At 44.5% G+C, this 27,882-nt stretch overlaps 1 protein-coding gene across 5 annotated transcripts; it reads left to right on the top strand.

Moving 5' to 3' along the window:
- Positions 1–961: 961 nt before the first annotated feature.
- On the top strand, positions 962–26,199 carry ncoa3 (nuclear receptor coactivator 3). Of its 5 annotated transcripts, XM_088309378.1 has the most exons (24): positions 1,009–1,096; positions 6,806–6,881; positions 12,347–12,415; positions 14,656–14,760; positions 14,917–15,077; positions 16,493–16,593; positions 16,709–16,883; positions 17,007–17,198; positions 17,312–17,398; positions 17,557–17,700; positions 17,896–18,043; positions 18,119–18,615; positions 18,706–19,670; positions 19,768–19,888; positions 20,002–20,232; positions 20,406–20,618; positions 20,917–21,034; positions 21,107–21,278; positions 21,438–21,809; positions 22,112–22,255; positions 22,378–22,642; positions 23,273–23,465; positions 24,158–24,416; positions 24,502–26,199. In XM_088309378.1, the coding sequence occupies exons 4-24, from the start codon at positions 14,675–14,677 to the stop codon at positions 24,511–24,513; spliced, it is 4,656 nt and encodes a 1,551-aa protein (XP_088165504.1). In that variant the 5' UTR covers positions 1,009–1,096; positions 6,806–6,881; positions 12,347–12,415; positions 14,656–14,674; the 3' UTR covers positions 24,514–26,199. The 5 variants fall into 5 exon arrangements, with proteins under 5 accessions (XP_088165506.1, XP_088165507.1, XP_088165502.1 ...); XM_088309380.1 differs by lacking the exon at positions 6,806–6,881 and having other exon boundaries at positions 962–1,096; positions 20,005–20,232; XM_088309381.1 differs by lacking the exon at positions 6,806–6,881 and having other exon boundaries at positions 962–1,096; positions 22,378–22,633.
- Positions 26,200–27,882: the final 1,683 nt, after the last annotated feature.

Raw genomic sequence — 27,882 nt, 5'->3', positions numbered from 1 at the left:
TTTATTGAACTTGTGTGTTCTGTGCAGGTTGTATAGCTGTTTGCAGGTAAACCAATCTGAATACAATAATGATTATAGGGCTATCTCCTGCCCTTTCAAACTGTTATCTCCTGTCCTTTCAAAGTAGCAGGAGTGAATGAGGAGGGGGGATGGAATTAAGTGTCTCACACTCACCAAGGGGGAAGGTCAGTTTTGCATGTTTTGTTGGGGGATGGGGCACAAACAGGGGCCTCATGGCCCCTCTGTGGCTCTCTGAGGAATGTAATTGACTCTGATACCCCCCACTCCTCCCCGCTCCCTCGGTGTATATAAACAGCATAAAGCCCTACAGTTAAAAAACAAAATCGGTTATTTTATTAAATGACTAATGCATTTCACGGTTTGATCAAGTATTTATTAATGGGGGGGACTCGGAAAATAGGCACCACTTGTTTGCTAAACAATCAATACATAATCATCTCTGCTTTAAAGTGCCTGGCAAGACATCATTAATACCAGTCCATATGGGTGCTACTTGTAAAACATGATGGACTACATTGTCAGAATAACAGATATTGTCAAGTAAGACTGTTGTAAAATGTTGCAATGTGTGGCATTGAACTTCACTGATTTATGACTAGAATTCCAGTTGATTTTATCTTTACTTCCTTCCTACATAGCAAAACAATACATTAATCAATCAAATAAACAAATAACAATAAATAAATACATAAATACATACATAAATAAATAAATAAATACAAGCCGACTGTCTCCTTCGTCTTCCATGTGTGATGACACACGCCAAATGGACATATTTTCAGTGTCCAAAAGGCAAGTGTTGCGTATATCTATATATCTATATCTATATCTAATATATCCCGGTACAAATCATCTTCATCGTATTGTGGACGTGTGCAGGAAGTAGCGTTGAATTTCTGCGGCGTGAAAAGACAAAAGAACGACATTACCCATAATGCACGTGTCTCTGCCCACAAGCTGCCTCTCCGTCTGGGAGTGTTTCCCATTTAAACAAACACGGTCCTTCCGAAGATGGCGGAGAGTTTATAGAGATGGAAAAAGAAACAGTTTTTTTTCAATGAAAACGTCGAAGTCGGTGAGTTTCTTCGGACCCTTTTTGTCATCAGTCAGTGAGCGACTTTCGAACCCTGTTGCTATCGTGCGTTCGACTGCGTGAATGTGTCACAGAGGCAGTTGGTGTAGCTCGGTTTCCGAAGCAGACTATGGTCCCTAAGCTGTCGCGATACAACGAGCCACCTTCGCATTCTCAGTTATTTGCTTTTTTGTGTGTGCGTGTGTGTTTGTGAACCAAATTCTGCGTTGAATACAACCATTTTGATGCACTCGCTTTGACTAAAATTCGCGTATCCGTTTCCACGCGCCTTCCATGTATACAAACTTTAGCGAATATAAGATGTCTCGTTCGCCGGGTGCAATACGATCGCCAGGACTCACCGTCGGTTTATGTGCTGGACGTACTTGTGTTCGGTTATTGTTTATCTTCGGCACCGCTTGACATTTTACACAACACAACGGGATGATTTCGGGGGTGAGGGGGGGGGCATTATTTTTAGCCAGCCTGCTTGACTTGCCTTCTAGTCGCTCAGCTTGTTATAACACATCAGTTAGGTTGTGATGTGTTATAAACTGACTGGCTGTATTGTTTATTGTCAGCTGGAACCACATCAGCCCTCATCACGCGTAATGTACTCCTGTCGCAGTTTTTTGATTCTCATAATGCACAAATGGCAGGCAATGAAATCAAAATCTACATAAGTTGTTCACGTTTTTTTCAATGTATTTTTTATTCACCACTTGTCCTCACAGCTGACAAGCAAACTTGAACTGGCTCGGCCACCTCAGCTGGATTCCAAAGCATCTGTTATTTATTATTTGCTGAGCTTTACCGAGATTGCATTATGCGTGATTGCAATATGCATAATGGCGTTTCGTGTTGGTCCTCACCGCAGCTAAATCACAGGTAGAAGGCCATTTCGTCGTGCGTGCGAGAGCAAGAGAGACTTGCAGATGCAGACAGATGTGTCTCAGTGCAGGAGGAGCTTGATCACTTCAGGAGGACGACGTGCACTGTTGAGGGTGGAAAATGTAGAGCTAACCTGCTTATTTGTTGGCGATGTACAGTACGTCACTTGCATTTAAAAACATTGAAATCAATGACACTCGTGATGTGCATTATTTTATTTCGTTTTATGTGGAAGGACACATGCATTTTAGCAAATGTTTTGAAAATAGAGATTTTTGATTAGATAGCTAGCACGAGTGGAATTTAAGGCACAAAATGTTGTTTCCACGCCTGACGGAATGCACAAGCAGCCAGCCTTCCTCCAGTTCTCTCAATTGAGCTCAGTTTTGTGTCTTTAAACGTTTGTCATCCCACTTTTGCTCTTGTTGCTCACTCCCACCTTTTCCCATTCCTGCTCACTATTCATATGCCTACCAGGAATAAAGATAAAAGATAAAGATGTCCTTTATTAGTCCCACAATGGGGAAATTTGAGAAATAACTCAATCAAATAACTTTTAATTCACTGCAGTAATGGTCCAATTTTGCCAGTAGGAACTAAATTTGCTCCTCTCTTCAGAAATGCGCCCGCTTATGTAAGTCAATGCAGAAAGTCTGCATACAGCTGTGACAGATCAATAATGCAAACATTTAAATTGTGTCTAGCTGGGAATTGAGGAACAATGTTCCCGAGCTTAGATTCACCGTTCATTTCGAAGCCCATGGAATGCCATTACTCATGCCCACATAGGTGCTATTTTTTTGAAAGTGGCAAAACGATCACTGTGGGAATCTGTCCTATAGACCGCTTCTGCTCATATTCTTGGTAAATGGAGCCCCCTGTCCCCCATTCTCTGTCCTTTTATCTGGCACTTTTCTTTCTCCCCTCACACAGGGTGTCAGGCTGTGTTAACAATGAATCAATCTTTGGGGGCATTCTTTGACTGCAGATGGGGTGAAGAAGTGACTGGGATGCGTGGCTTTGGCTCTTTGTCTGTCAACCCCTCCGCTCTCAATAATTTATTAACTTATCACTTTTTCTCATGAGACCCAGAAAGGTCTGTCTACAGTGGCGACTTCTTTGGTTACGTAATGGCGCACATGCAGCTGTTGATTTTGTATTGTTTAAGATGATAAATTGCCTGTTTTGTTATTATACAGTGAACACATCAGAGTGGATTTAAACTAACGCATTTCATTTGACTGAATGTTTATTGTTATTGGTCGTTTTGGGATTTCCCCACATGGTTTTGGATATTGATCCATGTTGTCCCATTGAGTATGTTCCGTGCACTGCTGTAAGGTAAAATTAATTCTTTAATCATTTACAAGCTGGGCTCTGATAAATTGTTGAGTTGAATTGTTCTGAAAATGGTGACTATTCTAACCGATTAACGCTCTGAATGAAGACTGCGCATTAAAGTGAATTGTTTGTGTCGCCGTTGAATCAAATAGGATCAACGGAAAATCGTTAACTATGTCGGCTTAAGAAGTTTCCAAGTTTGACTGGTATCAGCAAGAGGTAATTAAAACGAGGGCCGAGCCCGCCGCTGTCGTGTGGCAGGTTTATTTTTGATCGCCGTCTCCAGTTTGTCTTTGTCAAACTGCATTTTCTTTCTCTGATGTTTGAATAGATAGAATTCCTTCAGCGTTAGTGTGCGTTCCACAGCAGAGACCGAAAGACTGGGAACTGAGATAACAACGATGACGTCCAGTTTCATTTGGTGCAACTGCCAGTTTGTCATGTGACATCACATGTTCGTATTGAGATGCAAGAAGGAACATTCTGGAAGATGAAACCAGAATTTTTGTTGTTTTTGTCTGTCCAAATGTGGTCCATCCGCCCATCTTGACTTTATCGTCTTTACTTGAGAATGAAAATGTTTTAGAGTCCCTGGTAAGTCCTCCGCAGAGACCGGCTATACAAAAAAAACAAAAACTTTTTGCATCAAAGTGTATGCAAGAGATACGTCTAAGTATACTTTTAGCAAGTGAAAGTCAAATGCAGTTTATTGTTTACATGATTTCTCAATCAATCAATTTTTTTTTCCTCATGCATGTAAACACACGATTGTCCCCCCACCCCCAACTTGTGATTTCATTTTGGAAAAACCGAAACACTGTCGGTCTTTATTCTCTGCTGGTGCCGGCCCCCCATTTCATTTTGCTTCTTTGTTTTCACTGACAAGTCACAACCCCTTGAATTTTTTTTTTTATCTCCTGTTTGCTGATTACAACAACCTTTTCCTTACTTAGCGCAACAATCTGGGCTACTGTATAAAAAAAAAAAAAGGACGATTTGGTGTTACATGAATAGCGCTCTCCTATATAACAAGGACGACGTTGTTTAGATTGGTTCTGTATTAAATGGATTTATTACCACGTTAGCCAATTAACCCCCCCCCCCCCCACACGCACACACACCGCCCATGTTCAGCAGACTTGACCTTAAATTACCACAGTGTAGATGACCTGGAGTCACAGTCGTCGTTACAACAGCGAGCTGAAAGGAAAGCCTGATTGTTTCCCCTAATTGAAATATGACTCCCTGCACTTTTTTTTGTCAGGCGCAAGCACGACCGAGTTTAGAATTAGCCGAGCTAAGTTGTTTTAAATTGCATCGCTGCGTGTTAATGGAAAGCGTGAGTGTTTGGAATCAACGTCCGTTTTTTGTGTGTGTGTGGGGGTGTCTTTTTAAGTTTGCGTTCCACTGGCACTCTAAAAAATCCTCAACAGGTAGGTTTGCTCCCTCTGCGTTCGTCCTCCTCGGCTAAATATAGAAAGCTCTGCCTAACAAGACAGGCGTGTTTCCACTGCTGAAATATTTACTGTGACTTCGCCCAAACAAGTGAGAGTATGAGAAGAGCGGCTCCGACCAGATTGTTATTCACAACTCCGAGGAAGCCAGACAGCCGACTTTCGTCGTTGAATCAAGTGAAGCGGTGCCGTTTGCACTTGGACCGTTTTTTGTTTTTCTCGCCAAAATCGCATCTCATTCAGCTCCTCGATCCCCTCATCTTCAACTCTGTGGTAATACCCAAGTGTCAGGCGAGCTGAGCCATATGTGAGCCACGCACACTCCTCAAAGCCAAACGGGCAGCCTGAAGCAATCATTGCACCCAATTCCAGTTTATAACCAGCAAGGATTTGGAACAGTAAACTCTCTGTAGTCTTCGCTGATTGGACGAAAGCAAGAGTTTATTGGCAGAGGGGGTGCCAAGAGCTTTGTCCCCCTCCTCTCCTTGCCCTTCCTCTTTAACTTCAACTCTCCCTTTAACTCACCCCCCCCCCCAAGCTAAAGAATGCTCATAAAATGACTTCACCTGAACAAGCCAGTGGGGGGAAGGGTATCCCCGGTCCAGTTTTGTTACTATTGTAAAAGCCTCGCAAGACCCCGTTTGTGTTTTGTTGAGAAGAAATGCTTTTTTTGGGGGGGGGGGCAGAAAGGGCGACAAGTTTGGTTTGTGTCATAACTGCTACCAGATGCTCTCTTTCTGCCGCTTTTGGCAGCTCAAAGTGAAGAGAGCGAGCCGAGTGAAGACGGGGAGCGAAAAAGTCGAGAAAAATAAGACGAGATGAACTTTTCAACCGTTACTTTGACTTTCTCATCTTCTCTTTTGCGATTCTTTACGCGTTTCCTTCGGCGCGCCGCGCAAATACAACTTGCAACTCACGTCGGTTGCATCTTCTGGTGACGAATAGTTAAAACTGCCCAATCCAGGACTCGCGTAGCCAGCTTTGTAGAATTCAACGTACAAGGAAATGCTTCTGGTTCCGCGTATATGCGGAACCCCGCGGTCATCAGCAAAGGTCATTGTCATGTAAACAAGGCTTTAGTTTGCGGCACTGTGTCGCACGCGCTCTATGGTCAGCTTAAGTTTCTCAAAGCTCATCTTCACTATCGTCACGAACGGCTCTCCATCTCCAACTTTGCAGTTCCATTTGGTGATAATTCTCTCTGAGAATCACAATAGAGAGTTTTGAGTTTCCGCAAGTGCCATTTTTACTTTATTGCAACTTTCAGTTCAAAGGAGAGAGGAGTCTGAAACGATCCCACGCCATCGTTTAGGGTTGTCGGCGTACGACATACAGCGTGTTGACACTGGTATGACAAAAAATATGATGAGAGTCGATCCCCCCCCCCCCCCCCCAGCAACCACAGAGTCCTAAACACGGCACAGTTTAAAGCAAATGGTGTTTTGCAACGATGCCATTCATATCCACTCGTATTAAACGTTTGCTTTTGTTGCCTCGTTTTCAAATCTGTATGTCTTGTGTCCAAACTATAAAGAAGTTTAACAAGAAGCCAGATTTGCCAGCTGTTGTAGTGACAGAACTTTTCAACGAGCAAAGTCAAAGTCCGCATCTGCAAAATTGCAACAATCGGTTTTGACCGTTTTGTGCCTGCAGTGGTGGCAGTGGTGCTTTCTGCTATCCGTCCCTCTGCGAGTGTCGGAAAGGGTGTGCGGATATCGTGGTACTGATCTTCCCGGCCCGATAGAACTTTTCATTGACGGGACCACGATTGAGCTGTCACTTTTTGGACTCTCCGTGAACGCCGTTTAAGGCGGTTTGATAAAGTCGCAAGTATGCTGGTGTTCATTTTGTTTTCCGTTTCCTGCTCACGAGCCGTTGAAAGACTTGATCTGCAGCAGATTGGAAAATGTTGTGTCACGAAGTCAAAAACAAAAGCCGCATTATCAGCAGCAAACTGTGTGTGTGTGTTTCTCTTTCCCCCGCAATCTCGCTGCTCTTTTAAATTGATTCTTTCTTTGAGCATTAGGTGGACAGAAAAAGGAAAAAGGAGGACTCCCATTCGATTCCTGAAACTGACTGTCATTGTACAATCTACTTTTCAGGTAAATTGGCCAGTCTTTCTCTGCTGTATGCCTTCACTTTTTTTTTATTTATTTTTTTTTTAAATCGTTCACTCCCGCTCTCCGTCGACTCATGAAAACTGTCCTTGTTCAAAAGAAAGGCAAGCAGCAGTGAGAGGAGAATTGGGAGACGGGGCTGGGTCGCAGTTGTCAAACTGGCGTCAGACCATCTTTTGAGCAAAATTCTTTGTCGGGGTCAGAGTTCACGCACGACAGTGTTGCGCCGTGATTGGCTGAGGAAAGGTGAAACGAAAACCACAGTAAACTTTTGACCCCGGCGCAGGAGCGCTGTAGGAACGCCCAGCCTCAGCTCTGGCATGGTGGAACAGAGCCCGCTCTCTTCCTGTGTTTACTCCACCAATCCAACAGGAACGTGGGGGGAGGGGTCCGCAGCGCAGTGTGGGTGGGGAGAAAATGCACGGGGGAGAGAATCAGTGGCGCGCCGCGCCGCAGTCTGAAAATGACGATGTGAAATGTGCACACGCACAGTTCTCAATCCAAGCGACTCCTTTTTTTTTTTGCCTCAATGTTGTCTTGTTCATTGTCGGAAACGGCATCAAATATTCAGAACGACTGACGTCAGTCTAAATGATCCGGGGCGACGTGAGATTTTTCCCTCGCAGATGTTTGGGCAGCACGAAGGCCCGATCAAAACCTGACGCTTTGGTTGTGCTGATAAAAAGCGAGCCAGCCATCGATTAACGAAAGCATTCCCGTGATATGAGCCGGGTCATTGTTTGGGTGTTTCTTTTCCTTTCATCGACGTTCTCATTTGTGATCCTTTTTACTATGAAAGCAGTGTCAAGCGTTGAACAAAAAGATGGCTATATTCGAGCCCAACACTGCAGCAGCGTTTTAAGTTCTGTGGTTGAATTCCAGTCCACGTGGGTCCTGTCCTGTTTTCTTTCCTTTCTTTGTCGGCATTAATGATGGATAGTTGCACGAGACACACGTACATGCACGCAGTTAGATCTGCCGGCTCTTTGTTTCCGCCTTCATTTATTTCCCCGGTTTATTTTTCGACTCGTTGCATTTTTGGGTGAGAAAATTGGAAGATCCTGACCGTGCTTACCGGAGGTGTGTGTGTGTTCACTGGCTGAGGGTGGGAGTTGTTTTCTGTTTTTATTTTCTGTAAAAACACTTCCATGCAAGCAGTTTTCTTCTGCTTTGAAATATTCCTTCTCCCTTGCTGCTGTCAACGGTGGACTTCATGCGCGCTCCCTGAGTAAAGCATCAACACAAGCAAAAACAAATCCGTGCTCTTTCCTAAACACGATATTTCCACGCCACTCTGAATACGCAATGTCAGCTGCACGGGAATCGATCCAGTGCGCCATCGCCGGAACTATTTTATACCACATTCTGTTCCTTGACACTTTCTGCCAGCCAACCGCACGCAGTCAGCAGCGAACAATCGAGTGGCCTCGCGCGTGCGTTTTTTGCAACTCTCTTAATGAGTCGCCGACCGTCTGCAAATCCAAATATTGAATCAAGTGAATGACGTCACGACAGCTTTGGCTTTTTCCGTGACGATCGTGTCTTGGTGTTTGGGGTTCAATAGAAAATTCTGTGTGGTGCTTCCAAATGTTTTACCATAACGGGGCGGTCTGCAGATTTTGTTGCGAGTCAGCCCGTGGGCGCGGGTCAGGTTGCCGACTGTCATTTGTTTGTGAGAGTCCTGGCGCCGGCATGCGTATCTGAACAAGATTACGTAATTTGTGTTTTATAAATATATATATATAAATTTCGGAGGTAGAGGGAAAGAAGCCCAAATTTAACAGCCACGTTTGCTTGAAACTGAAACGTTTCATACTTTGTGGTTGAATGACACATTTGAACTGTCATTTGGTTCGAAATCTCATATTTTCTCCAAATAATTTCCCTACAAAAAACAGCTGGTTCATATCATGTGTTGCACCTCAAATAAGTTGTACTTGACGGACAAGGAACTGAGCTCATTAATTTCCATAAAGTTGTACGAGGAGTGTCAGAAACCGTATTTTTGGATGCAGGGTTTGAGTGATTCCGAATTGATTACCGATAATGGATTCGCACATAATGTAGTGCAGGCGAAACATAAAAACGGAAATGCAAAAGTGCAACATATGATACCTTTTTTTTTTCTCCACACAGTATGAAATGCGATGTCGCAATATTTACAGTATTGGCAGTGACAAGTTCTTCATGTACATGTGAACTTGCATGCCCACAAAGCAAACAGTCAGGCCATATGCAGTCCAACAAGAAGCCTTTTTTTGGGGGGGGGGGGGGGGGGGGGGTCGTCGGCCGGTCAGGCCACTATGATGCACTATGACATGTTGTGAGGCCTCCGCTAGAACTTGCACTGACCCTTTCCATCTATAACATAAGATGCTAAATTACAAGATGATTTCATTTTTAGCATTATGTATTATTGAAGCCTTCAAGAAAATATGACTTCTGTTTACCCCTCGGTGACCCTGCAGACGGTACGGTTGAGGAGGCCATTCATTTAAACAATTAAAGTACTTCTCCAGTAACAAATCTATAAATCTTGGCCACAGAGTCGAGTAAAATCTGCAATTTTCAATAGATCGTGGTATTCGTGCGAACACTCGTGCTGGTTGAGCTTGACAGGAAGTAGTGAAGTTGCTCAAAGAAAAACAGGAAGTCATTTTGGAATTCCTTTTTGTCCCAAGACAAATATGACATGGCAGGGTTTCAGAAATGCTCGTCTGTTATCAAATGTAAACCATGAATTATCTACGCTACACTTTTTCCTCATTTCTAAATTATTATTATTATTTTTTGTAAAACTTGTATTCAAATTAGCTTTTTTGAGCTGGAGTTTATCCCAACTAACTTGGGCGACCTATGGACAACTTAATCTTCAGTTCATCTACCATGTCTGCGTTTTTTTTTTTTATATATGTGGAAAGCGTACTCAGAGAGCACAGAAAGAAGCTGCAACAAAACGGCCTGAAACAAAAGTCGAACGTCGAAACTCTCCGCTGAGAGGCACACTTGCTCAGCTCTGCTTGACGGTGGTGCCAGTCTCGAATAAATTGGGTGTGATTTGGTGAGGTTTGTAATTGTGTGTTCATGTGCGTGCGCCCCAGTTAGTTTTGGGTGTGTCCGTGTTTATTGTTGGCCCACAAGTCATTGTCTCGGAGAGCTCAAGTTTCAGGCTTTTATTTCTGCTGAGCAGGAATGTCCTCCTCACTATTCTGGTATTGAGTGCGTGACACTGCCGCTGTTCTGAACTTTGCAGGAGTCGCACGATAAAAACACAAGTATATTTAAAAAGAAAAAAAAAACAACAACATTTGGCAACGACCTAATTTGTTGAGAGCATTTGAGTGGATTTTTTTTCTAGAAATTCAGAAGTCCAAGGCAGACAATATCGCTTATTTATATTGATAGTTTAATGGAGTTGCAATTTAGATTGTCTTGAGAAACAAGTAGTACAAGTTGTGCTGACAAAGGGAAAAAAAAAGTGTGGTAGAAGAATGCTTTGCGGTGCGTGAGTGCTTGGAAATGACCTGTTCTAGGGAGAAATGGGAAATAAAATATTTAGAAACTCTTTTTGACGCTTATAAAATGCAAACTACTCAAGTTTTCAGTCACATCTATTGACGCTGTTAGAATAAATAATCCATACATTTATATGCATTTTCTATATAAAAAAAAATACAATGGAAAATATACCAACAAATGTTTCCAACAACCAACAGAATTTGAATTCTATGTATTCAATTGTGAATCGAAATCGGTGTTCGTAATTAATCTTCCAAACAAAACAACGCTATAATTGAAGTAGCAAAAAAATTATTGATATAAAAACATTTACATAAGCGCGAACACATGGCAAAATACATGAAAAAGAGAATCATGAAGTACTATGGCTCTATCTCGTCCACCGTGTTTTGCTCAGGCGGACCGTCCACGTGAAAGTTTTGTATTCGTATGATCGGGAAAATTTGAGTCACGCGGACGCCATGTGCAATGGCGCCGTTGCCGTGCGAAGCTCGCTGATGTGGAAAGCATAAAAAAAATTAAATAAATGTAAAACAAAAATGTCAGTTGTGCTTGTGGGAGGAGCCACCTGGAGGAATCGCATTGCACCTTCTCAAGCTCATTATCTTGAGTGAAACGCGACTCAGCAATCTTGTGTAAGGCATAAACAAGTTGTACTTGATTGATGTTGTTCTACCAGCTAGCTTTTTTTTTTTAAATAGAGATTTATAGTCTTTAGGAATAAAAGTACATCATCATTCAAACGATACTGCCGAAACCCGATAAAGCTAGCCAGTGTTGTGGTATTAACCGTCGAGTCACATCAAGAAATTTTGGACAGATTCTGACAGTGATACAGAAAAAAATGATTATGAGACATTCATAGTTACGGCCCTTGGTTTTGCATGCAGGTATGTGGAGAAATGTACAATCCTATTAACCATATCTGTCGTCATATTGCCCCGTTGCCACATCCATTTTTTTCCCCCCATGTTGTACGGCATCTACATTGACGCTTCCTCCTGCAACACTGATTACGTGATACGAAAACGTGACAAAGGCCATGAATTTCAAGGTCGAGAGCTGGCCACCAGGTAGCTTCCAAGGACCGCGTGAATCGCTCCAAGGCCTGTTGTAAAAATGGCTCGGGATGTTGTAGTCGTCATCGTTTGAAAATGTAATCACTTTCAGAGATTTAGAGCAATAACGTGTTGCATATTGATGCGTTTCTGCTTGCTGCCCTGTTGTTAAATCATTTTGGACATTTATTGTGGGAAATCATTAACATGAGCAATGTCTTCGCACGTCATTAAATATTAAAACTAACGTGTAATGAAAGGTAATTTGAGCAATTGCGTGACGACAATGTAAAAAGTATGAAGGTATTTTTTTTTTTTTTTTTTTTTCATGGCTTTTTGAGAATACTGATAAAGATGAGTTGTTTGCAGAAACTGACAAGGATTAATGGCTGGCCGTAGGAGAAAGGTGGGAGTATGTGGACTGGCATCTTTTGTAGCGGCTAAACGATTTTTTATTTGATTTTTTCAGTTAATATTATGCACTTCTGCAGGTGGTTAGTAATTAAGTTACGGTACACTGCAATTAGGAATTATTTGCTCATTAATTGTGACTTTTGCGAAATGATAGGCGTCAAAACCCGAGTTGTCAAGTATTGCTCATGGCTTCCTAAACTATTTCTGGTCAAAACGCGAGTGGAAAGCAAAATGACTCGAAACAACTGGCCTGATACAGGCGGTATGTAAATTGGGTGGATGAAATGGCAGTGGGCACACTTCCAGGAAAGGGAAGTGATGACGCAGTGGAACAAGCTGAGCAATGAAGCAAACAGGATGCAACTTACTGTGGCTTTCTTGCTAAATTAAAAAAAAAAAATTGTTTCTCCCGATGAATTTCTGTCACACTAAACATATAAATACGATTTACCTTCTCAGGCGATGACAACACATTGAAGTGGCCCAGGGGACCCGGATGGCGCTAAACTGGGGATTTTACACACCAAGGTGAGCGTTTGGATGTTAAAAAAAATACAGAAGCTCCCATAGAATACTAATGAATGGTCCTTTTTTTTGAGGGGTGGGGGGGGGGGGGCTGAGCAAATGCGACTTGCCACTTAGCAAATTTCACAAATCGAAGCTAATCACGATTTTTCCAACTTTTTGGGTGAACAAAACAACCCAAAAATATATAAGAAGTATTAAAAAACAGAGGCATGTGTTCCCAAAGTTTTAACTTAAATTTCTTCAAGTGTCATGATTGAAAATTGCATAAACCATTCCAGTAACTGTGCCTGACACACAGGAGTGCAAAATAGGAAAAAAAAATCAATCACAGAGCTCAACGTGGTATCGAAAGTATCGATACTCCCTCAACATACCGATACCTGGTATCGGCACAAAAAGTACCACAATACATCACAAAACGATATTTTTCCCAGCTAATAATCTTTTTTACGATTTTGCCAATTTTGTAATTGTTGAATTTCGATTAATTGCACGGACCCATATTGAGCTGATACGTACACGATGGTCGACTGGTACAGTTGATTGTATACTCTGTTGTTTGCTTCCTTGGCTGCGCTTTTTTTTTTTACTGTTAAAACAAGTTCTAACTTGTTTTCCCGCAACCCGAATCAAAACCCACTACCTGGAGTGTGTAATTCCCCCCTTCTCAGGAAGGCTCCGAGCACACTCAGGTCCTTTTTTTGTGATGCTGTCTGTGCGTTGATGTCATCTTGCTCCACTGCTGGAGAGGTGAGCCCCAGGACAGAAAACCAGGAAGGAAGGAAGCAAGAAAGAACGGAGTTCAGCTCAAGGGAGCTAGTTGGAATGGAGCAAAGCAAGATCATTTGCTGTTTGCCGATAAAAGTTCAACGAGCAAGCGGGTTTATAGCACGGAGTGCGGCCGCGGCAGCAAGCACGGGCATAACCTGCGCGATTTGGTGGTAGAGGTAGTCGAGTGGTGGCGGCGGTGGGTGACCTAGCTGCATGTCCGAGCCTGCAAGTGTGGAGCCGGAGTTGCATAATTGCTCTCATCCGTTCGCCACTTTTCAACTGTGGAATGAGCTCACTCCTTTGTGCTGAAAGACGGCTTGTTCCTGTGCATTTACACCCATCTGCATGTCGAGGAGAGGATGGCACGTCGTCGGGAAGAGCCACCTTACAAAATCGGGTAGCTCGGTTTCCTCCAATGTGAACTGAGAGGAGCTCAGAAGTGTGGAAATGAATCAAGTGCGGAGTCACCAGATCATTAGTTGCAACTCAAATAGCCCAGGCTTAATCTGGTATGGGACAAATGATCCTCCTTTAAATAATAAAAAAAAAAACTGCACAAAACTGTGGTTTTGCTTTGGTGCAATATAAATGCAACTGGATTGAAGTGAATTTTATATTCAGGCAGGGAGAGAAGGGGAGGGGTTGTCTGAGGATGGCATGCAGAGAAAGAGCAGCTCAAACCTTCCGGAGGAAAGAACGGCTCTAGCCTAGTGGAGAAAGCAAAGTAAATGGAATGCATAAAAGCGATGTTTATTTGCTAGTCCCTGAAATGCAAAGCGTAGCCTTGCTGAGGACCAAGTCTAGGCTAGGCGAGATTGTTTTTTTTTGCTTATGTGGTCCTGCACAGTTGCACGGAGAGGAAGGCTGCCGAGTATATGCCTTGCTGCTCCTCGCATTCATCTCTCTTCCACGCTGCGCTGCAGCGTGCCCGAGCGTGTACGTGTACTGGAAAGGGTTTGTATCGCAGCATCGTGATGTGTGTTGCTGCTGCCGGCAGAGTGGAGTGCTACCATTCTAGCGGGCAAGCTGGCTGAACGCAGGATGACCCATCTCCCCCGAGGCTTCAAATCACCACATCATCATCAGTCGCTCCTCACAGTGGAACAGATGAGATTTCATTCCCATCAAGAACCAAGGCTGCTTTACTAACTGGATAGTCTTCCCTCATAAATCAGGAGGAATCTGCTCTTCCCATGGAAGTCATTTCATTTATAACCTCAGTTGCGTAGGGAGTTTGTTGTTATTTTTTTTTTTGTTTTTTTTTCTTACCTCAACTTGACACCAGGCTTTCAAGGTTTGCCTGAGGTTTCACATATTTTACTGACATCAGAGGACGCGTACCCTTTGATCAGATTGTATCCGCGCACGTAAAACACACTCCCCGGCTCATTCTGTGTTTGATTTATTGAAGCCTTTTTTTTTTTTGGTTTGTGAGTGGACATGTGTAAGATGTGGCTGTAAATTTCCAGGTGCTGATATGCTCTGACGATGAGTGGCATAGCAGACAACTCGTTGGAGCCACTGTGCTCGGACCGCAAACGTAAACTGTCCACCTGCGACACGCCAGGCATCGGGTGAGTGAGAGAGCAATGAACGCACCGTTGGCGACCGCTTTTGGTGTCGCCGCACGTTTGCGCTGCCTCGCAACTATCGGAACAGTTGACGGTGCACGTCGGCGGGGTGGTGAGGTTGTCTTGGCAACGTGTCTAATCCCCCTGGCGCCCCGGCAGGTGTGACAAGCGTCGACGGGAACAGGAGACCAAGTACATCGAGGAGCTGGCTGAGCTCATCTCTGCTAACCTCTCCAACATTGACAGCTTCAACGTGAAGCCGGACAAATGTGCAATCCTCAAGGAGACTGTGCGGCAGATCAGACAAATCAAAGAGCAAGGTACGAGCGAAAGCGCGCGACGCACCTACATGCGACGACACCGCGAGAGTACACGATATGCAATTTGCGTCGTCCTTATTTGCGAACTGAAAGTGAATATGGTTTGGCGAGATCAAATAGCCCTCTGCGGGGCAGATGACGCCGATGATGAACTGGCGCTTTTGGTTCACGGCCAGGCCTCAGATGGACAGCCAGTTTGGCGGTGTAACGGGGGTAAACGAACACCAGTAATTGAGAGCAACGCTTGGTGGTCGTGCCTCAAGGCTGTCAGAGACACCAATGATCCGTTTTGCCAAATTCTGCATCACATTGATGAAGAAAGGTACTCCGAAATCTCTCTTAGCCATTTTCAGGATGATTTTTGACAATGTGACTTGGTTGAGAATGTTGTCTTCATTCTGTATCTGGATCTGTTAGTTCAACACATCTTTTCCACCGCCTCCACGTCCACAGTTGGCCCCTCAGTTAAGTGGCATTCATCCTCGCAATCTCACACAAGTGGTTAAGTGCAAAAGGATATTTCTTCCAAGGTTACTCAATTTTGTGTCTTACTTAGCACTTAACCCCCCGAGATAGGCAGTCCTACTATATTGAGGGCTGTCGAACAAAGTCTCAGACACATGCTGAATTTAAAAATAGAAAGGTATGTTAAGCATGCGTACGTGACTCGTGCTGCCACCTGGTGGTCCGGCAAACACATTACATTTTTTTGGGAGCGAAGAAATCAATGCGTAGTTGATAAGAATAATGATAAATAGTACGGCAACTGTCGTATCATCGCTGTCCTATGAACATTTTCTTATTTTAATTTTTAATGTTCATGTCCATAATGCGGAAACTCTTCCATTTTTGTGGAGGAGATCCCAAATGCAGGAATGCAAAACAAAATGTGTTTAATAGCCAAAAGAGCCAAATCAATAAGGCAAACAAGGTACTGGGCTCATCCAAAAATAAAAAAATTAACAGAAGTCCAAAACAAGAATGATCAAAGTAACGTAACTAAATAACCACTTCGAAAAACATACTTGGACCAAATTTAATTGAACAGCAAATCAATGTGAGAGAGAGAACTGAAGAAAAAAAAAGCAGGGAACTAAATAACCACAACGACAAACACCTGGACAAGACACAAAGTGTTGGAAGAAGCTGTTTGGCTAACACAAGGGACCCGTACGACAAGCACAGGTGGATCCAATAAGTTAATGAGACAGACGGACTAAAGAACACGAGGAAAAACATGAAACTAAATACGGAACCAAATCAAAATCAATCTTGACAGAAACCCCATTAACGTAAAAAAAAAAATAAAATAAAATAGAAGCACACACGACAGCGACAATATGCATTTTTATACTCCATTTCATGTTTTGAGGATGCCGAATTTAATTTATAGTCGCCATCCAATGTCTCCTCAGGTAAAAACTCTTGCAGTGCTGATGACGTCCAGAAGGCGGATGTCTCCTCTACTGGTCAAGGGGTCATTGACAAAGACCACCTGGGACCCCTGCTTTTACAGGTCACTTTCTCACCTGCTCCCCCCCCAAAAAAATGCACATCCTCCCGCTATCTTTGCTGCCCCCCTGACTCAAAGTTTGTGCATTCCTAATTTTCCACCTTTTTGTTCTTTCCAGGCTCTCGATGGTTTCCTTTTTGTCGTGAACCGAGAGGGAAGCATCGTATTTGTGTCAGACAATGTGACACAATACCTTCAGTACAAACAGGAGGAGCTCATCAACACCAGCGTGTACAACATCATTCACGATGACGACCGGGAGGCGTTCCACAAGAATTTACCCAAATCCGCTGGTGAGACATGAGTTCTACATACCAAACCGAGTGCGATGGAGTAAAAACACACGATGCATCGGGGAGCACAAACGCCAAATGTCACCGTCGTCACTCAGTGGTGCTTTTTACGGCTTCCTGTAGTTCCAAATGGAGCATCGTGGGGAGGAGAGGCACCCAGACAGAAGAGCCACACATTCAACTGTCGCATGTTGGTCAACTCGGTCCACGGTCAAAGTCATGGCTTGTCGGAAGACAGGCCCGGTGGTCAGCGCTATGAGACCATGCAGTGTTTTGCGCTCACTCAGCCGCGGGCCATGATGGAGGAAGGGGAAGGTATCTCTCACTAATGTCTTTTCTCCCTGCAAAGTACATTTAAAATATTCGATGTGAGAATGCATCTAAATAAAATAACGAGTGTGTAAGGTTCTATTGTTTCTTTTGTTCAGATCTACAGTCATGTATGATCTGCGTGGCCCGCCGCATCACAGCACTGGAGCGGACGGAGCGCTTTAGCACACGCCACGAGCTGTCAGGTAAGGTTGCGTTGCTTTCCGATGTCGTGCAAATGTGAAATGGCATAATGGAAAATAGAACAGCAGGTTTGAAGTCCATTCAAGCGGAATATTTTCAGATGAACACCGCATACTGCATGTACCGCAAGCTCACTTTCTTGTTGGTTTCTCGTTTCTAGGTAAACTTATCGAAATTGAGCAGCATAGCACCCTTCACACCACGATGCGTCCCGGTTGGGAGGACCTGGTGAGGCGCTGCATACAGATGTTCCTCAGTCGAAGCGACGGACAGCCGTGGTCTTGCAAACGCCACTATCAAGATGGTTTGTATTTGTGAACGTGCCGAAATTCAAAAAGCAATTAAGCACTTTATTTGAACAGCGTCAAAATTCTGTAACAGACAACGACATTCACATTTTTTTCCTATCGATAAATGGCATTAGTGTAATCCTCTGTCTCTCCATTGAGTCGGTTGATTTTCAAAAATGTTTAAATTTTTTTTATAAATGTCACAACAGCTTTCCACAATGGCCACGCAGAAACACCACTCTACCGATTCTCCCTCGCTGACGGCACCCCCGTCACCGCCCAGACCCGCAGTGACCTCTGCAGGAATCCCAACACCAATGAACCACACTCGGTTCTCTCCACACACTTGCTCCAGAGGTGACATTTGAATCTAGTTGGACTCTGACTTGACTTCAAGCGCGCGATCGTCTCACCCTATTTTTCGTCTTTCAGAGAGCCGAATAGCTATCGTGGTAACCAAGTCGGCGGCATGAGGCCTCAAAGCATGGCTGTGAACAACCCCAACCAACAGATGAACATGGTGTCCGGCGGAGGCATGAACATGGCCTACGGCATGACCGAGCAGGGGAACTTGGCCCAAAGAGGGGCGCCTCCTTACACGAGGGGCAACCGCATGAATCAAATGAACCCCATGCATCAAATGAATCCCATGCATCAGATGAACAACATGGGTCCAATCAATTCCATGAATTCGATGAACCAAATGGGGCCGATGAATCAGATGGGCCACCACGGCATGCATCAGCACCAACATCAACAGATGGCTCAGTACCACGCGGGTGGGCCTGGAGGTGGAGGAGGATATGGCATGGGAATGACCAGTCCGCCACAGGCCAGTCCCGGTAGTAACGGCCCCCAACACAACGTCATGGGGTCACCCCGAGTCAGAGGGAGTCCCAAGATGGGCGCCAGCCCCTTCTCTCCTGGAGGTACGACCCAACTCTCTTGATTGTTGAGCTTAATTAAAAAAAAAAAAAAAATCTGCTATTCTCACACATTTACTCACATAACCTTTATAGGTTTGAATTCTCCCATGAGCTCCAGTCACCCGGGGAACTCAGGAGGCGGGACCACGACTTTCTCCAGCAGCTCCTTGAATGCTCTGCAAGCCATCAGTGAGGGTGTGGGCAATCCTCTGCCCTCCCCTCTTACTTCCCCGGGCGCACATAAGCCCGACAGCTCACCAAGCATGAATTCCACCAACCAGGTGACAGGCGCAGCCTGCAAATCCAGCCTTGCGTCCCACTGCGACTCCAAGAGCCCAGGTATGTCGCTGGGGGCAACAGGGGAGCAGCATCCGCACACCGCCTCAAGCGAGTGCGCCTCAGACAAACCAGACAGTCAAGCAAGCCGAGACGCGGGAGCAAACATGGGAGACAGCAATCATCGGGTGCCTGACAAAAGCCACAAGAAACTTTTGCAGCTCCTCACGTCCCCGACAGATGAGCTCGCGCCCGCTAAACATCCTCCAAGCTCCGGACCCAGTTCCGCGCCAGATGTCAAAGACGCCACAAGTGGAGTTACCAGTCCTTCCTCGTCAACTGGTGTGTCTTCCTCGACGGGCGCAGGTCATGGCGCCGTGTCCTCTTCTGGCAACGGAGGGCATTTCACAAGTCAGTCACTTCAAGAGAAGCACAAGATCCTCCACAAGCTCCTGAAAAACGGGAACACTCCTGACGAGGTGGCCCGCATCACGGCGGAGGCCACCGGCAAGAGTAGCTTAGAGTCGGGCACGTCCGAGGCAGGCGCCGCTGCAGTCGGAGGCGTTAGGGGATCAGAATCCAAGCAGGAGCAGCACAGTCCGAAGAAGGAGATGTCCCATGCACTCCTTCACTACCTCCTCAATAAGGATGACTCAAAGGAGGGTGTTGATATCAAGCCAAAGCTGGAGGAGCTGGAGGGGAGGGGAGCTCTGGGGTCGGGGGTCTCAAGCTCTGAGACCCACGCCATGGATGGCAAGGTTAAGCTTGAGCCGTCTGATGAGGTAAAAGCGTCAGCGAAAAAAAAAAAAAAAACTTTCACTTGCTGCCTTAGTCGGTGCTATAAACATTTTTTGTTCTCATTCGCCATCAATGATTCAGGGGGAGACTCTGGAGACCATCCTTGGAACACGGAATGTTTCTGCTTTCTTCTCTGAGCCTGATTCCAGGTCAGGAAAAGAAGTTGGGAACAAGCAGGGAATTATGCCGGATAGTATACTCGGTAAGGCGAATCCTTTTGTAAATTTTGGGGTTTTAATTTGTCATGCATTTTGACCAATTAGACGTGATCATTGGACAGCTACGGAGCCTCAACGGGTTTCTTGCTTGTTTCAGAAGGAGATAGAGTCACGGGTCAGCGAGGCGCCTGTCAACGAGCGTTGTCTGTGGATGCCAAGTCGATGGGTGGAGAAGTACCCGTTGGAGTTGGCCTGAGCGGAAGAAGGAACGTCCTCTGTCCCACACTCATCAAACAAGAGAATATGGATGCGCCCATCCGACCCGGGGGTGTTCCAAATGGCTTTCCCGGAGGCACCGGAGTGTGTCCGCCAAGAGGCCATCCATCAAGTGAATTGAAAAATATTATTTATTCGCATTTCTGAAAAATATTGCCTTTTATGGAACACCGGGAAAATATATCGATTTTTGTAACAGAACCTTGCTGTAACTATTCCATGTCGCCTACTGACCTCCGTGTCACAGAGACGGTAATTACTGTGTTATTAACCCTTGTCGATCAGGAGGCCTGGTCAGAGGGACGGGAATGCCTCAGCGGCCTCCAATGGCAGGACCCGGGGAATGGGTAATGCAAAGATCAAACGCCGGCCAGATGACCGGACCAGGTCACCCAGGCATGGGTCGCTCTGGTCCAATGGGTGGACCCATGATCAACCGCTCCAACAGTGTACCCGCAAACACGAGGTCCATCCTGCAGCAACAACTCATGGAGATGGGTATGTCTGTCTTTAATTAAAAGAAAAATAATACAAAGAGACCAAAGCAAAGTGATTCTGAACAGTCCAAATTGAATTAATCGGTTAATTTAATTATCTTCCGATCCCGAGTCAGTTAATGCTTGCTTGAAAATGTATTTCCAGAAGTCTGGCTTGGTGATTAATACATGAAAATGTAACATAACTGAATGGAAGCAGATTTGCATTTGTAATCTTTGTTTTTCCATTGTTTGATGTGAATAGTTTGACTATTTTCAAGCCCCTGCTGATATTGCGCCGCCCACTGTCGCTGTTGTAGGTACAAACGAAGGCAACATGAGCATGACCCCATTTGGCGGGCACGGGCCCGCGGCTCGGTCCCCTTCCTGGCCAGACGCTGCCATGGGGCTTGAAAGATCGCAGAGTAACACAAGCAGGTAAACACGAGTCTTTCTCAGTTGCTCCTGATCACTCATCGCAGTTGTAACAGGATCATTGTTTTGTGATAGGGAACCGTTTGGCAACCCCCTCGAGGAGCTTCTCGGCCCGCTGGCTAGCAGTGAGGGACAGAGCGATGAGCGGGCACTTCTGGATCAGCTGGACTCTCTGCTGAACACTGCCGACGTCATTGCTTTGCAGGAAATAGACCGAGCTCTGGGCATCCCCGAAATCGTAGGCCAGGTACATGTACTGAACGCAAATCGTTTCTTGGCACCTGCTGATAATTTGTGACGCAACACTTGCACTGCGGTAACCAAACTGGTTTTCCTGCAGTATTTATTTAGCGGCTTCAGGTTTGGGTACCAAACCAGAATGTCATTTCTCTCTTTTTGACCTTAGAACCACGGACCTGAGGGCCATCCTCAGCCCCAGGAACAAGGACCGTCTCAATCGGCCCCACCAGAACCTTTCACAGGACCCGACTCAACCATCGGCTTGGAGCAAAAGCCCATGTATGGCCAAGGCTACCCGGGGCCACCGGGGCCCGCCTCCATGGGCATGCAGCCCGGTTATGGTGGCAACACCATAGCGAGCCAATCTCCGGGAGGATTCAACCCCATGATGAATCAAATGAGCCAGGGCGGAAGTTTCCCGGGAATGGGCGGGATGGCCGGTCTGGGCAACCCCCGAGCGAACATGATGAGACCTCGCATGATGACCGCCACCAAGCCACTTCGACTGCAGCTGCAGCAGAGGCTTCAAGGGCAACAGGTGATCACACTCGCATTGACGTCCTTGAATCCTCATCAAGAAATAGTCCTACACTTCTTTTTTTAATTTTTTCGGGGACATTTTTTCCTCTTCCTGCAAGTTTGATAATTCATGGATAACTACAAAGATTTCAGTCAAAGTGCTTCTACATGCTCATGCTAAACACATGCAGAAACGTCAATGCTGTCAAGTGAGGGCATGTAGGGTGGAGGTTGAGTACATTTGTAAAGCAGTTTCTATGCTACACTTGAGGTAATCGACCCCCGCAATGACGTATGTTTTAAAATGATCTCATGTGACAGTTTATGAACCAGACCCGTCAAGGCATGAAGATGGAAAGTGCCCCTGGAGGGAATCCTGCCATGCGCCCTGGCATGCGCCCCGGCATGCAACCCGGCATGCAGCCGGGTATGCGACCTGGGATGCAGCCCGGGATGAGTGGTCAGGTATGCCATCAACTGGGCGTCCGTCACTTTGGAGGCCTCATGGCCATTTAGCGCCTTTTGATAAAGTCACATAAATCTCCAGTTATGTTAAGTCAATCAGTGTATTTTTTTTCTGTGTGTAGCCGGGTTTCCTGAATGCTCAGATGATGGCCCAGCGCAGCAGGGAAGTGATGACCATGCAGATGAGGAGGCAGCGGATGATGATGCTGATGCAGCAGCAGCAGCAGCAGCAGCAACAGCAGCAGCAGATGCAGGCGGCGCAGGGGGCTGCGGCAGGATTCAGCCCTCCTCCAAATGTCACTGCGCCAGGAGGAATGGACAGTGCCATGGGAGGCCCCGGCATGAACCAGCCGGGACAGCAGGGATTCAACTATGGAGGTAACTATGGTGAGTCAAATAGGACAACAGATGTTTGTGTCGGAAGAGTGGCTGGGATTGAGAAAAAGCAACAGGTGGGTCCTCGCCATTGAGTTTTTGGGAGGGTGAGCATTCGCCTCGCCGGGCTTTCCCACCTCAACCACTGGAAAAACAGCCGTTGGGCTTCTTCCAGCATCTTGCCTTCTTCTTCTTCTTCACAACAATCACTACATTTGTCACGTGTCTCTGTTTTGTTTATCATGGTTTAACTCCTTAACAGTGCAGTGGTTCACAACTTTTTAAATGTGTATGAAATGTTACTAAAAGCATTTCCTGTTTGGCTAATACTTTTTTTAGGAAGGATTTTTTTTTCCAGGGAAAAAATGTGTTTTCCTTTTTCTGATTTTTGCCCCCCCCCCAAAAAAAATAAAATTGTACACTGGAATACAAACAATTTCAAAACATGTTTTATCCTAATCATCACCTCATATGATCAAAAATATCTTTATGTTATCTAGTCAGATTAAGATAATGAGTTTATTCAGAATAAAATCATTCACTGGTTTTGCAGGTGACAAATGTTCAAGTTACTATCTTTTTTATTTCACGTTTTGTCTGCCAAATTCGCGTTCCAAGTTGACTGCTTTGTTGCACGTGCAGGTATGAACCAGCAGGGGGAGCAATCGTTCATGGCTCCAAGTAGCAGCCCGCCGCAAAACATGATGACTGCGAGAATGGGAGGTCCTGCTCAGAACAACATGATGTCAGGAATGCAAGGGAATCCACAGGGAGGCTCCATGTATCCGTCAGGAGACATGAAGGGCTGGCCGCAGGGTGGAATGCCGCGCAAAAGGTATGCGGTGCCAATTTAATGACAGTATGCATGGGCTGAAGTGTTGCGTCGTTGATGTCATCATCAGGATTTAAAGGTGCGTTATTAAAAGTTCGGCTTTGGAGCCTCCCTTATATGTCATTCGTGAAGAACATCAGAGTGATGGTGCTTTATGACTATATAAATTTGCCCTACTGATGAGGAAAAGTTTAGAAAAAAGACACCTTTTGAGAAATTGGAGGATAAAAGATTAACAACATTTGTAAATAAACAATTTTAAAAAATACATCTACAATATGTCCCCTTGAAATTTTGAAAGTTTCATCCGTTTTTTTCGTTTTTTTCATCCATTCTTAGGGTAGCGTGTTTACCACTAATGATTTGTGGGCTCCCTCTAGTGGTTATGTGAAAGAATTGCTGCCCTAGTACCAGTATCAGGTTTATCGTAACTTTTTTAATTCACCTAATCTTTATTTTTAAACCTTTCTAAATAAATCAGACTTTGACTCATTTTTGTTGACATTTAGTCCGAATGTTGGTCACAATGGGGGTACTTGATTAATAAAGTCAATTTTTTAGTCGGTACTTGAAATAAAAAAAAAAATAAAAAAAACATTTTGTCCTAACCTTAATTGAGGCCATATATTGGAGTGCAAACGATTTGAGTGTGTCCACAACACATCATTTTGCATCTCTTTGTGTCTACCCTGCAGCTCCTATCCCCAGCAACAATTTCCGCAGCAGGGAAACCAGGCCCAGTTTGGCAACATGATCATGAACAACTCGATTGGCAGAAGCGCTCCGGTCGGTGGTGCCGGCTCGGCGCAAATGGGCCAAATGCCGGGCCAGATGCCGAATCAAATGCCGGGCCAGATGCCGAATCAAATGCAGGGCCAGATGCCAGGACCAATGCAGGGCCAGATGGGCATGAACCCCATGGGAATGGGTCGGATGCCAATGGGACCTGATCAGGTATGCCACTTTGCCTCGCCGGCATTCTGCCGATCTGTCACAACATATCTAATCACACACTTTTTCCCTCCCCGTCTCTCTGCAGAAGTATTGCTGAAGACATTAGCAGAACAGGATTATGTCTGGGCCCCGACAACACGCAAACATTATTTTCCAGCATCAACGACGCAAACACACCGCTCATCCGAGAGGAACTTTGCCCTGAGGATGAATTTGCGCCAGGTTTCATCTCCAACTGGAGCCTTGGACCCTCATATTAGTACGTGTGTGTGTGTGTGTATGACTTGGAGATGTCAGGCAGTGTTGAGCAAAATGGTGAGCGACGGTACAACTGGCTCTGACTGCACTTTACGTGGAGGTTTCTGTATGGAAAAAAAAAAAGATTGATGCAATATTTCCTCATCTTTACAGCCTTACTAGAAATTCACAACAATGGGTTTCTTTTTGTTTATAATTTTTTTTTTTTAATTGTCTGGATGCGCCTCATGCAAAAGTCATTGGAAGCTATAAGCACAGTTTGTATCGGTATGCAGATCGGAGCAATAATGTCTATCTATTCGTCTGTCAGTGAGCATCTCAACCTCTGTTTTGAGCAAACAAACGGTACTGCAGTATTAGATGTCTCAAGCATCATCTGTGAATAGCAATTGTAAATATTCTACAAAATATATCAAACATGATTTTAAAGGCCTATTATTGCACAAAGAATGCTTATATATATTTTTTTGCTGCAGTAGGTCAAAGCTGATTTGGTTGATATCTATATTTTTTTCTTCTAACACTTTTTCCAATTATTACAGGTCTGATACGACTTTCCTTCGTTCCTTTGTCTTCCCTCCTCATCTACTTTAAACGCTGTCATTTTTTTTTGAATGTGTGTATTTCATGTCTGAGCGAGGCACTTTTAATTGTGACAAGGATCTGACGAACTGAAGGCCTGAGCTTCCGTACTCGAGTGTTATTAGAAAATAGTGGAATTCTTTCAGGACCGTCCGTCACGCAAAAATTATTTTGTCGCTTTTCGTGCGAGATCAGCTTTGTACGTGCGTCTCACTGCAGTACAATGAGGATGTGAACAAACAAAAAGGCCGCAGTTGACCACGCCTCTGGTCCTCACAAATATTGTTTCCTCTTTCTGTGGAGTGCATTTTATTTTGAATTTTTTTTTTTTTTTAGCCACTTGGTCATTTTCCTTTGGACTCTTATTCCGTTTAATCTACCTTTTAAACAAGCGCAATCCAAAGATATTTTTCCACATCTTTGTATAGCTTTGAAAGTTTCGGATGTACATTTTTATGATATACATTATTTTATTCAGATGGTAAATGGGTACATATCATACATCTGTAAGCGCATATGATGGTTCTATATTTTAGTTGTAAAAGGGGTTGCCGTTGTTCGGAGCTCTGTGCAGAAAGGACTATGAAATTCCCCTCTGCATATTTCTTTCTCTTCTTCTTTTTTTTTTTAACGCAAATAAGAAAAGTTGACTCCAAGACATATCAATGGCTCAACTACAACTTCATTTTGTTACTTTGGGTGGGGAAAAGAACTTTGTAATGTTTGAATGAAGTGCAAAGCGACGCAAAAGATCATCGAGCTGTTTTCCTATCTTTGGGATATGAATAGCTGTCATTTTACAGGATGTATATTAGTGTTTTTCAGTTGTTCATATTGATGTAAATACAAATTTCTATTTAAACACTTTGATTGTGAACTTATGATTATCAGCGGGCACATCAGCTGGTGTATATTATGTTTACAAAATAAACAAACGAAACCATTACGTGTCAAGTTATTGTGGAATAACGTCTGGTTGACACAACAGGCAAGGTTAGCACATCAGCATCACAGTAGTCAGGAAGCAAGTCAACTTTTTTATGTTATATTTATGTTTTTGTATTATACTCCACTGTTTTATATGATAGCACATTTTAGAGCATGAGCTCTTCTGTATGGACTTAGTCTGTGGAACCAGACAAAAAAATATATTAAAAATTCCCTTTTTAATCTGATCTATGAATGACCTATCCCATCGGTCTGTTCTAAAATTCAAATGTAATAAATTCCAGTCTCATTAAATAATTGTGCAGTGTATTTATTGAAAATAAAACAGTAACGATATTTTGAAATACATTAAAAGCAATGTTTTATTTAATTCTGTAATTTTAATAGTTAAGTCAATTATAAATCTGAAATAAATCAATTTATTCATTCATTCAATAATAAATTTGTGACCTGACCCGTCTGTCCCTTTTGCACTTTTGCCAACAGGGGGCAATGTAGCTCTATAACAAATACAAGGGTCTCCTTATATATGACTGCAATACTCACAATTGAGCACTAGGGGGTGCTACTTGCAAAGGGTGCATCGATTCCCATGTTGCGATTAAATAGCAACGATGCGGTCACCGTTCATATTTCGGGAATTAAAAAAAAAACAAACCTACAGGAAAATGCCGTGAATCGTCTGGAAAGATAAGTGTCGATAGCTGTTGAGTGTGTTGGTAAGTGGGTGTGTGTACGTGTGCGTGTGGGGGGTGTTTAAAATATGACGTGTTGTTGCAGATCTCAATCACGAGCTTGTAGTGTGGGAAATTGTGCCAAAGCGAGACTGACCCCCGCCTCTCTCTCTCTCTCTCTCTCTCTCTCTCTCTCTCTCTCTCACCCTTTCTGTCTCTCTGCCTGCGTGTTGGCTCGCTTCCCGGCCCATCTGCGGCCTGGCCCGCGGATTACTGTTTGTTAATGTTTCAATCAGCTGTGTGTTGAGGAATGTGGAGCTATTTAACCTGAACTTCCCCAGGTGTGCCGCGGCGCCGCTCAGTCTGGGCCCGACCGCCCTCCCCCTCCCTCGCCTGCTCCCTCCTCTCTGCTCACCCCCACCCTCCCCTGCCCTTGGCACAAAGCTATCGCACAAACACAATCACACGGCGCCCGGGCGGCCACGCCGGCCCGCAGCTGTGCGCATCGCACCGCAGGGAAAATGAGAAAAACATTGCACCGGGGAGACGGAATAAATCTTACTAGCGATCTTAAAGCCACAGCCTGTTATTAACCCGTGCGCCGCACATGCTGATTTACAGCAGAACACATTGAAACAGCAACTTGAAGTGACGCCTGACTCAGGGAAATTACTTTTAGAGCTGACTGACGACTTGTCATTTGACTTCAGGTCTGGTGAAAGTCCTGCAAGACATCACAAAACAGGGCGTCATCTGCTCGTTGGACCACACAATTCCTAGCCAGATGTATGACAAAAATGCCATTTTAAATAGGGACAAAAAAGGTGCTCATATTATATTTCATTTTTCATGTTTTTCATTGCATGTATAAAGGATCCACTACCCTAATCCAGCAACAACGGGTTGAAGCAAACAAAATAACTTCACAGGCTACTGTATTTTTTTAAAATAAAAATACAATTTAAGCACAGCAATAAACTGGTGAACAGCAAACCAACATTAAG

This window comes from Idiotropiscis lumnitzeri, chromosome 11 (genome assembly GCF_059441095.1).
Source record: "Idiotropiscis lumnitzeri isolate Australia: NSW breed Sydney's pygmy pipehorse chromosome 11, RoL_Ilum_1.0, whole genome shotgun sequence".
Classification (NCBI taxonomy): Eukaryota; Metazoa; Chordata; class Actinopteri; order Syngnathiformes; family Syngnathidae; genus Idiotropiscis; species Idiotropiscis lumnitzeri.
This window is presented reverse-complemented; position numbering and strand designations above follow the sequence as displayed.

Bases quoted from the DNA above. Each gene is read 5' to 3' on its own strand.
- ncoa3 (XM_088309376.1), top strand. From the start codon at position 14,675: ATGAGTGGCATAGCAGACAACTCGTTGGAGCCACTGTGCTCGGACCGC. The intron at 16,594-16,708 runs GTCACTTTCTCA...TGTTCTTTCCAG, and splicing joins TGGGACCCCTGCTTTTACAG to GCTCTCGATGGTTTCCTTTT. The intron at 21,279-21,437 runs GTACATGTACTG...TTTTGACCTTAG, and splicing joins TCCCCGAAATCGTAGGCCAG to AACCACGGACCTGAGGGCCA.